Source organism: Hakea prostrata, chromosome 7 (assembly GCF_041222555.1).
Source record: "Hakea prostrata isolate BN-2017 chromosome 7, UWA_Hpros_2, whole genome shotgun sequence".
Classification (NCBI taxonomy): domain Eukaryota; kingdom Viridiplantae; phylum Streptophyta; class Magnoliopsida; order Proteales; family Proteaceae; genus Hakea; species Hakea prostrata.
The window spans coordinates 54,248,194-54,260,233 of NC_142606.1; the positions used below are offsets into that span (position 1 = coordinate 54,248,194).

A 12,040-nucleotide genomic window follows, 5' to 3' on the forward strand; every position below is an offset into this window, starting at 1 on the left:
TCAATGTTTAATCTATGTTCGGCAGCTCTTCTGTCTATTCCGGGCATATCCTCTGCCGACTAGGCAAAGACATCCGAATTCTTCTGCAGAAATTGGGTTAATCTGGCTTTAAAATCTGCCTCTTGTTCTGTTCCAATCATTGTTCCCTGATTTTCTTGTTTCGAATTTAAACAGATTCTTTCCAACTCCTCCATTGGTTCTGCCCTTTGCATTGCTTCTTCATCTCGATCATCCCTAATTTCAACCGACATATTTGAATTTGTTCTCACTCTTTTTCTCATGTAGTTGGCTTAACTTTGCCGGCTTCCTTTCTAGTCGAGGGAGCATTCTCCTATTCCCTTTTTTGTGGGGAATTTCATCTTCATGTGTAGGATGATACTACTGTTTTTAAAGTACAAAGGGTTGGTCGTCCCAAGATCACGTTATAAGCAGATAAATCTCGGACGACCATAAAATTTTATTGGACAACCCTAGGTATTCGCTAATGCAGAGGTCTAATCTAATAGTTCATTCTGCTCGAGTTGAGGAGCCTGTGGAACCGTATAGGTGTGTTCCACATGGGACGAGCATACTTTCATCTAATTTTAACTTTCTAAAAGCTTCTAGCGATAGAATATCTGCTGATAATCTTGTATCAACTAGAACTCTATGGACTTCTGTTCCGGCCAAAGTGACCTTGATAACTAGGGCATCGTCGTGAGGAGTATTTACCCCTTGTCTGTCTTTGGCTGAGAAGGTGATTGGTTCTGATGTAACCCTCTCAATTGGTTTTTCGAGTTCAACGTTCCCTATGTATCGTGCTTTTCTCTTGGCTTGTCTGGCTAATTCTTCTGTTGGGCCACCGAACACCGTAAATATTGGTGGTCGTTTCCGATCACCTCCTCTCTCTTTTGGTTAGGCTTTATTATTTGGGTATCTTTCTCTGCTTGGAGACCTCAATCTGTTTTTGCTTCCTTCTGTTTGTGGCTAGCCAACCTAGCTTGGTTGGATATACTTCTTTAGTTGGCCTTAAGATATTAATTTCTTAATTTATGTTTTCAATTATCTACAATCATCTGTCAGTGTCCGTGATCTTTGTGAAATTCACAATATTTTCTTTTATCACGTTCCTCTAGTCGAGAATATAGTTTACTAGGCCACTTGAGAATTCCTTGATCTTTGATCTACATTAGGATCTCCGACCTCCTTAGGTCCGATACCCCTTCTTGGTCAGTCCGACCATCCCTGATCAAGTGTATGGTCAGCTTCTTGACCAGGGGTTTTTCTTTATGCAGTTTTGCTTCAGTGATCGGATGTTCCTTTTTTCGAGATTCGATTGTTTCTGATATCTTTGCTTGTTTGTGGCATCGTTCAACAAGATCTGCATATGACTCAAGCATATCTAGCAAGAGCCGCTCGAGCAGGCTTTCATGGCTGAGTCCCTGGTATAATGCATGGAAAGCAATCTTCTCATCCAGATTTTCAATTTGCATGGTTAGATTGTTGAATCTTTGAAGAAAATCTCGAATGGACTCCGTTCGGCCTTGTTTTATTGAAAACAAAGTATCTTCTCTCTTTTTTGTACCTACTCTGCTTTGGAAGCGTAATAGGAACACCTGACCTAGGTGGTCAAAACTTTTGATGGAGTCGCTTTGGAGTGCCAAGAACCAATCTAACGCTGCTCCAATCAGAGAAGCTAGGAAGCTTCGGCCCATAGCTGTTTCCCTATGTCTATAGGTCGACACAGACTTATAGTGCATGATATGATGTTTTGGGCATCGAGATCCATCGAATGCAGTGAAAGTCGAACACTTGAAGCCTTTTGGAATCTTTGCTTCTGGGATGGTTTTGACGAAAGGATCCTCTTTTAGAACAACATACAGCTCGCCTTTGCCAGGATCTTTCAATTTTTTAAACTTTTCGTCCAATTTGGTGATGTGTTTATTCATATTTTCATCCCACTTACTCGGACCATTGTGGTTCTTTTTGCCCTTCGGATTTTTGATTAGATCAGTGCTACTTCCTCAATCTTCGTCTTTGTCGACTGGAACATTTTTCTTTGGAATTGCCTCCTTTGAAGCTTGAGATTTTTCTCCCTCCTTCTCTTTTGCTTTTTGCAGTTCTTTTTAAGATGGTTGAGCTATTTGGTCAGGTATGACTAGTCGGTCATGTCTGCTCCCCTCCGAGATTTTCTGATTTTCCTGGGAACCTGCTCCTGGGGCGATTATGTGACACATGGTCATCTTGACCAATTCGCTCAGGGATGAGATTTCTTTTTGGAGCTTAGATTGTTGCTTTTGAAGCTCATTAATCTGATTCATCGTTGCGAATTGATTCGTTGGAGGATTTGGAAGAATTGAAGGATCTTGTTGGGTTTGATGATCAGGGGTTTTTTTCAATTCCTTGTGAGGTTCCACCCTTCTCGACCTCCTTTTCTCCATCAGATCTGTCTCCTAACAATAATCCTGATCTGGTTTGCATGATAGCTTTTTTATCAGTTTTCCACAAACGGCACCAATTGTTGCTGCACAATCTTGTTCATCCTCTCAACTGAATGAACCTGCAAGAATGAGCTCGACCGGGGAGATCGAGTTTCACCTCCAACGATCTAGTTAGGAATTTGATTGGGGAAGACAAGAAAGTTATGAACAATAAGAATACAAATAGTGATTGTTCTATTCAGCGTACCTTTCTCTTGTGTCTTCATACATTTTTATAGTTTTTCTATGTATGAGTTTGTCTTGGACTCAAACATTGTTTGGACTGCAATACGAATTGTAATGATTGAGTTCTACTCAAATATAGATTATTGAGTCTTGATCAATACTTTTTCTATGGCTACAAGTCTCATAGGACTCATCTTGATATCTCGTATTCATGCTTGTTTGATCGACCTTGACCTAGTCGGTCCAACCTGTTCTGGCTAGATTTAACCGAATTGGTTTGAGCCAATTTATTTCATCATTAACAATGTGTTTAAGAGATATTATTACAACCTATTCAAATGGCTCACTCGAATGTGAAATTTCTATGAAAATCCCTGAAGGATTTAAAATTCTTAAAGCACATAAAATTTTCTAAAATATTTGTTCAATAAGGCTTCAAAGATGATCAAGGTATATATAGTATAATCTCCTTAGTAGATATTTACTAAATAAAGAGTATACAAATGATCTAATTTATTATTATACATTTATTAAAGGATATGGATATAATTTTATTATAATAAGTGTATATGTTAATATCATCGAAACGCTTGAAGAGCTTAAAAAAACAATAGATTACTTGTAGAAAGTTTAAATGAAAGATGTTGGAAAGACAAAGTTTTGTCTAAGCTTGCAAATTGATCATTTGACGAAGAATATTTGTTCATCAATCAACTTCTATAGATAAGGTTTTAAAGCGATGTTATATAAATAAAACACATCTATTGAGTATCCCAATGGTTTTGAGATCGTTTAACATAAAAAAAAATATTCATTTTAACCCCATGAAAACAATGAATAATTTATTGGTCCTGAAGTACTACATTTAAGTGCAATTGGGGCACCAATGTATCTTGCTAATAATACACAATCGGATATAGCATTTTCTTTAAGTGTGTTAGCAAGATTTATCTCTTCTTACGAAGACGCTAGAATGTTGTTGAACATATATTTCAATACCCTCAAAGAATTATTGACATGATGTTATTTTACGAATGTGGACATCAACTTACTTATTATGCAGATACAGAATATTTATCTAATATACATAAAACTAAATCTCAAACATGCTATTTATTCACAAGTGAAAGTTAGCTATTTCATGGCATTCAACGAAACAAACTACAACTGTCACTTATTCAAATCACGCAGAAATAATAGTGATTCATGAAGTAAGGTACGGTTCAAAATCCTAACGTGTTGGTACTTACACTTATATTTATTGAATCTCGATCACAAGTGAAACATACAATGTAACAACCATGTGAAACCGAAGGGTTTTTACAATCTATATTTATGAAAAAATTACAATTGCAAGGTCTGCTCAGTTGGTAAGACTGGCACCTCTTAGTGAGGAGGTGTGTGGATTCAATTTTGCCCAATGATACATTATTAATACTTCATCACCTATATATAAAAAAAGTGCCTACTCCCCCACCCACCCCACCCAGAAAAACAAAAAAAATACAAAAAAACAAAAAAAGGAAAAAAGGAAAAAGAAAATTAAATACTGAATTTCAAAGGCGCAATCACTCACTTGTAAATTGATGAATTGACATCAACTTAAAACCATCCAAAGGATGGAAAAATACATTGAATAATTCCTTGTCAACCTTAATAAATTGGCTCATAGTGCTTTTTTTATTATTACAATTATTCATTGAATATTTGTTAGGGCTAGACACGAAATAGAAATACAAAGTTAGGTTAGATCCAAAGAAAATACATCTGTTACATATTGACCTAGATTCTTTGTTTATGAGATCCAGATAAACACAACTATTTGAATTGACTTTAGTTTTTTATTTTTTTATTTTTTTTATGAGAATAAAAAGTTATACTACTTAAAAACAGTTACATAAATAAGATTGTAGGTCAATAGTTTCAAAGCCTACAAAAGTAGCTATTAAAGCTGAAGTTCTAAACCATTGCTGAAGCTCAAGGGATGGGAACACATCAAACCTGATAGCTTGTGTTATGTTAGCTACTTACAGTAACTTATCTATTACAGATAAAGGCCAAAACAATGTAATAGGTTTGGGTAGGAGGCGTGCTAGTGTCAACTAGTTACTCCAGACTTCTCCTACTTCAATTCCAAGATCCTGCGTAGCATTGATTCCTATTTGCAGTCCCACAAGTGTTGCTTCAAGTGTATCTTCATGTTTATCTTGCCAAAATTGATGGACCTAATATATCCATCGACTGCAATCCCCATGCTCCATCGAACTGACTCATTGACTTTTAACTCTATCTATTTATGAATTCTCTGATCAAATAAAATTGTTAAATGATCCCGCACTACATCTCGATCAAATTTTCATATTTTTTATCAGAATAGTGGAAACAGACATGATCCAATAGGTCAGATCCACTTGAATTTTCTTTTTTTGACTTATAATATTTATAATAGAACTAATTTGATTGGAATAATGGATAAAGTAGAAATATTTTGTAATTCTTAATTTAGAATTCGGTAGATATTCTATCTATGCCTACGACAGAAAACATTGAATAATGAAAATGAATAGGAGTATAGCCTGTCATCCTCCCAAGGAGGATTTCTCTTCTCATATCATTATAATTATATTGGGCTTCTGCTTTTTTCCTTTTCTTTTTCTCTTTTGTTTTTTTTTTTTTGGGGGGGGGGGGGGAGGTAGTTGCTAAAGTTGGTCTAATGCTTCATAGTGTGAGATTAAGTGTGTAAACCTTCTTAGACCCAAGGGCAAAACAGTATGATTTAAATAAGGGATAATTACTGTTGCCCCCCTTCCTTATAACGGTGTTAAGTAGCCATTAAGTTTGAATATGTAATGTCTAATTTGCCCTTCATTAAAATTAAGAAATCAAAAGAAGATGCTACCCCATTTATAAAAAACTAGATTAAATGTCAATTTTACCCTAAACTTCATTTATTTTGAATTAAAGAAATGGGCAAAATCCAAATCCGATTTGATTTCCCACATTCACTAAACTTCATTTATTTTGAATTAAAGAAATGAACAAAATCCAAATCCAATTTGGTTTCCCACCTTCACTTAACTTCATTTATTTTGAAAATATTTTAGGTGATATTCAGTTTCCAATTTGAGTTGAATTCGATTTTTCTTCCTCTTCGGTTTCTATTTGAGTTTTATTCAATCATTATTTCTTTATTTGGTGGTTTTTTTTTTTTTTTGAAAATAAAATGGATTATAGTTACTTTTTTCTCTAGAGTTAATTAAGGGTAGTACTGTAACTTGACAAAAGGATAAATAAATAAAGAGATAAGTATAAGGATATTTTAGGGTTTTTGATAAAATATAAAAATGACACATCATCAGTAAACTAACGGAACTTAATGGTAGGGGGCAATAGTAATTGTAGACAAAGTTAAAAGTTGATTAGTAATTTTGAAAAATATAAGGGATACAATAGTAATAAAATCAAAGTACAAGGGACCAATAGTAATTATCCTTTAAATAATTATAAAACTATCCTCCAAAGATGTAATCAAAGTACACGTAAGTTGGCTAGGACAAGCTCACCATAAACGATATCTAGATCCTTTAAGACACACCGGCTAAAAAAATACTTATGCAACAGCAAATAAAGATTTCCCATTCATTGAATCTATAGTCCCACAATGGGGTTGCTTGTCATGTGACAAGACATGACAAGCCCAGGCCCTCGATCTTGATGTGCAAAAATTGTGCTCCTACCACGTCCTTGCCACCACATGTTTAAGGAATCTCTCCAGTGACCAGTTTGATTGATCAATTCTATGGAGGAATGTAAACAGATTGGATTATGATCGGATAGTGGTAATACCATATCCACAACCTATTATAATCGGTCGAATTTGGATAATATCTCATTAATTATCATACGAATTTTATCAGATTCAGATAATATCACATCAGTTCTTTCAACGGATACGAATGCAAATTTAAAAGCAGATTTCGTTTATCCATTTATACCCCTAATTTTAGGCTTGACTTAACCGTGAAGCCCAACTTAGCTGGGAAGCTGAAGTAATGATTTTTTTTTTCTTCTTTCCTTCGGTTTCTGTCCTTCCATTCCAAGCATGGCTCAGAAATAGTACTGAACGAAGCAAGTTGGTACCTTTGATTCAATAAATGTCCTGATGAGGTAGAGCTTCATATTCAATTAATAATTAGTGCACCTATTCAAAGCCTGACAAGAAATAACAATGAGAGGCCACAACCACCAGAACTTACAGATATTTTACTTTTAGAAGAATAGCTTAATGATATAATAAAAAATAAATTTTCTAGGAGAACAAAGAATCATCTGGGAGAACTTTTTTGTCCAAAATTTCCGTCAAACATGATTTCAGAGATTTTTTTGAGTAGAATTTCAGAGAAGAATCACGAGCACAGCAAAGTGCAAAACAGATAAATGACAAAAAATAAAAAAATAAAAAAATAAAAAAATAAAAAACCCTCCTTCTCGCCAATTATTTTTCCTTGGATAATCACCAGTCTCACCTGATGAGGCTTTTCTCAGTTTCTAAATTCCCTCTTTAGCAAATAGTTACAGCTAATGTGAAAAAAAAGCTGTAGATTGTAGAGCACACCACTGGAAGTGACAACTTCAACATCATAATGCTATTCAGTTATGGGAGAGAGAGAGACAGATGTATTCTACTGTATCATTTGACCGTAAAAATTTAATGGGGTCTGAAACAAAAAATGCTCCTAGCAGGAACTGACCTGTTACAGCAGAGAACCAGTATTAGTCTCTCTCACATTCTGTGTGTGTTGTTCATGGCGATGGGGCAGAGCTGGAAGGAGCTACCACTTGAGATGGATAATGGTTCCGATTACCATATAGTAGTGTTTCATAAACTGAGATTGAAGCACAAACCAGAGGCTTGGTTAGAGGGATTCTAAGGCAATTCAAGTTAACTCCTGGAATCACAGAGCACTCTGGTTGTGGTCTTTGCATGTCTGTACCAGGAACACAATTTCCAGAGAAATCAAATCCAGCATTCCTGTAAGGCAACTTGCTGCATTCTTGACTGAACCCGGAAAAGAAATTGAAAGAAACTGTGAGATTAACCAGGCTCTTCAGTGAACAAACTGGGTCAGGTAGAACACCTGAAAGTTTGTTATGACCTAAATTCAGAACTTGAATGTCTTCCATACAGGACATGGAGTCAGGCAAATGACCCATCAGTGAGTTGAAGCTCACATCAAGAACTTGCATCTGTGACAAAAGCCCAACCCCTTCAGGAACACAACCTGTTAACTGGTTGTTGAGGAACAAAATCTCTTTCAGTGAAGAACCCATGTAACCAAAACTAGAAGGAATGTCGCCACTGAACTTGTTGTTAGCTAAATTGATCACAGAAGCTGGGGAGTTCCCCAAATTCTGAGGGATTTGCCCTTCAAACTGGTTGTTGTTGAGGAAAATTGCATCCAGGTTCTTGCTGAATAGATCTTCAGGAATGGGTCCCGAGAAATTGTTGAACCTGATATCTAAATAGACTAGATTTGGGATGAAAAGAGTCACTGAAGGGAAAGACCCTGAGAAAAGATTGTTGCTGAGGTCTAGCTCTGTTAGAGCTGAGAGATCTTTAAAACTATCAGGAATGGTGCCTGAGAACCGGTTGCTGTTGAGGTGAATGAGAGTAAGGTCTGAGAGGAGAGAGAGTTCTTTTACTAGAGAGCCTTGAAGATTGGCTTTGTTCAGATCTATCCCTCCCACAACAAGACCACCAGAAGAACCAGATGTTTCTCCATCTTGAGTACTCAAACAGAAAATGCCCTTGTAAGAACAGACGTTGGAACCCACCCAGGTGTTTAAGATGCCCAATGGATCACCTGTAATTGCAGACTTCCATGCCTGGAGAGCTGTATAAGCTGCATTTAGCTTTGCAGTTGCAGACCCAGATGGCGTTCCACCACTCCCACCTCCACCACCACCAATCCACACAGCTCCTCCACCTCCCCCACCACCGCCACCACCAATGGCCACACTTAAACCAACATTCAAAGCAAAATCTGAAGGAATGATTTGAAGAAGGAGAAGAGCGAAAACCCAGATCTTTTCCATGTTAAAAGAAGACACAGAATTTCTATTTTGGCTGATAATGTTTTCTTTTTAACTAGAGTAATGGAGTACAACCTACGAACATAAATCATAAATGAGTTCAACTGTTCCTCAGCATCGAAGTGAGAAAATGGTAAAATGGTGGGTGTCGTTAGTTTTTTCAGCTTTGATGATTGTTCCTTCTTGTGTTATGTAAGAAGAAGAGTTAATTAAAAAAGGTTAATTAATTGCGATTATGTGAATGTGTTTATGTAAATACGACAAGTGTCTACATGAAAGGCAGCCTAGAAAACAGAACAGAACCATGATAACTAATGAAGCATTTTTGGGAGTTTTCCAAAAAGATTGATTAGTGTAGATAAATTCAATTAAGAGGGTCTAAGGTTTAAAGGTCATTCCATGACAGCATTAAAGATAAGTTAATGAGTGGGGGTCAGCATTTGTAGAGAGAGACAACTGGGAAATAAAGCAAGCAGCAGTCATTCACATGAGAAAATAGTTGGGTTCCCAAAGCATGGCACGAGAGAGAGAGAGAGAGAGAGAGCCCATTGTTAGTTTTTTTTTTCTTTTTTTTTTTTTTTTTTTTGTGAAAAGAGAACCCATTGTTATAAGTCAAAGAAACTAGAAATTGGGTATTTAATCAATATTGTTACTCTATGAGAATGTTGAAATGTTGTTAAGGAATTTACAAATACACTTGAACGCTTGTTTTTTTAATATTTTTTTTAACTGAAATGCAGTAGAGGTACTTTCTTTAAAGTATTTAAACACCCTGATTTGTCCAATACTGGTTCTACAGTGTTTTCACCCCAAGATCAGTCAGCCCAATCTGTAAGGTTGCACCACATAAAGATTACTTAAGGTGTATCAGGTTATGTTCACTACTTAACAAAACAACAATAGGGAGAGAGAGAAAGTAAGAAAAATGAGGAAATTCAGTGTAAAGAATAAACATGAAAATGGGTTTATATAGAGCCTCAAAGGCTGTGGGTGAAAGGATAAGGCTACCTCTCTTTGTGAGGATACTTTTCAGCTCAACTCCCTTCATGAAGGTACCTATCCAGCTGATCTCCTTACAGGAGAGTGCCTCTCTAATGGCATTTCCAAGTTTTCACCCAACAACGGGCTTTCCAGAATAGAGCCCATGACAAAATGGGCTTTCTGAATCAAGGCCTACGAAGAGATAAATAAATCATGATCAAGGCCTTCCCAAGTCATATAGATTTATTAATATTAATATATATTCATATAATTATGGCAGTGTCACAACAGGATTCAGGCTCTGTTCATGTCGCACAAATTAATATTAAATGGACCCTTACTATATATAAACCACATAATCAGATCCTCTCAACTTGATGTGGGACTAAATAAAACCATAAGATAAAAGACACAATTAAAACATATATTTATATAAAATAATATTAAGTTTTAAATATATTTACAAGAGAGACTGGTATTTTGTGTTAGTATTAAAACTGCTATGTGGGTTTTAAATCCTAATTATTTCTTTATGTATATGCCTCAAGATAGTTGCTCACTTCTAATTTTTGCTTCATGAGGTGTAAGGGATAAGGTTTGGGCCCAATAAAATTGCATATTCGATAGTGGACTTCTAATCATCATGAGAACTGATCCAATCAAAAATATAAAATTTTCACCATCAAAGGGTTAGTCCATTGGTAATATTAGTATCTCTTAATGAAGAGGCTAAGGTTTGTTTTTCAAATTTATCAAATGTAATTTCATAGAAATTACCCATCAGATAACTTCTCTATAGAAGAACAATATGTCGTGATGTTTCTAATTCGAGCTTTTATTATTTTCATGTTACATGCATGTAGCTAGGCTGAAGCATAAGAAAACCAATAAATTAAAGGATTTGACATTACAAATAAATAAATAATTTAGATTCTCCTTGTCATATTGACAAGGGTCAAGATAACTTTCCTTAGTATATAAACTCAATTTGTTGAAATTCAAAAAACCATATATATGCAATGGGGGTTGAAAATTGATTACAATTAAGTAGGTATATAATCTAGTTTAAAAATCAAATTTTAGTAACTAATTATATTCTGAGACCGACAAATTCAACTCAAATGATTGGAGACAATGTAGCTCATAAAATTGATAAAAGCCCTCAACCAAACCTACACAGTCTGATCCACTGAAAACCTTGCTTAAGATGTACTTTAGTATATACTTTTGTGTGAGTTTTCCCACATTATTTAATCCTTTTTTGCTTTCTAAGATCCAACCAGTTCTGAATGATTAGTTAATTAGTTTACTTTTCATAAAAAAAAAAAAAAAAATTAATTAGTTTACTTGTGTAAGTAAATGTCTTTTTAACACAGTGGTAACAGTGGTTTATGTCATTTATGTAGAAATAACAAGATCAAAAATATTTTAAGATCGAGCTTCTCTCTTTTCACACCTTGTCTCCCCATATCCTGGATTTTTAAACCTCCAATTTTTTATGATGAAAAACAGAAAAAAAGGAAAAATCCTTGTGTAGAAATCAAAGTTGTTCTTCAACTCCCTGTCACTATTAGAACATATGAGAACCTACTGAACCATCAATGACAGAGAGAGATGGGTGGTTTGCCACTTCCTATTACATTTCTGAATGAGAAAGAGAGAGAGAGGAGTGAGTTGCAATCTCTGTCCCTGCTTGTTATTGGGTTGCAGCTATGCTGCACTTCATTTCTCCGTTGTTGTTAGCTGAGTTTGTCATTGGGTTGCAGCTATCTTCCATCTTTCTTCTCATCATTTTCTATTTTTATTGTCGTTGATTGAGTTGATTACTTGAGCTCAAAGAGTCCAGATCCTCTTCATTTGGGCAAACCGTTTGTCCCTTCTTTGACTTTCTTGGATGAGAGACATATGGCCTGCCCATGGTATACGGGCAGCCAACCCAGAGGATGGAGAACGGACAAATGTCCTACCAAGTGGAGAGGATTTAGATTTGTTATGGTCATTACAGTCACCCTTGAACCGGAGTAGACCACTTGAACCAAACCAAGGGCTCAAGCTTGGTCCAAGATAGTTCAACTGACGAATCTCAATTGTGGCGCTTCTCGGGAGATGCTAGCTGAGAAGTCAAGAAACGTGCTTCACAGTGACACACAACTGTCATCATGTGACTTCTCGGTAGAATCAACGCTAGCAATTGATTTGCACATCCTTATCCAGATGTCAAACCCTAACATTTAATTTAGCATTGAATGACTGAATTTCATTACATGCGCATGGATGCCCTAGAAGCTTCTCATTCGCCCAAAGCCTGCATCGACTATTGC

General features: G+C 35.9%; 1 protein-coding gene across 1 annotated transcript; it reads right to left on the reverse strand.

Moving 5' to 3' along the window:
* Positions 1 to 6,014: 6,014 nt before the first annotated feature.
* On the reverse strand, positions 6,015 to 8,895 carry LOC149011392 (leucine-rich repeat extensin-like protein 7). Its single transcript, XM_089164352.1, has one exon. It carries the CDS (start codon positions 8,739 to 8,741, stop codon positions 7,449 to 7,451), a length of 1,293 nt encoding a protein of 430 aa, XP_089020478.1. The 5' UTR covers positions 8,742 to 8,895; the 3' UTR covers positions 6,015 to 7,448.
* Between the last annotated feature and the right edge of the window lie 3,145 nt (positions 8,896 to 12,040).

What these genes read in the sequence shown, in the direction of transcription:
- LOC149011392 (XM_089164352.1), bottom strand. Translation starts at nt 8,741, where the DNA reads ATGGAAAAGATCTGGGTTTTCGCTCTTCTCCTTCTTCAAATCATTCCT.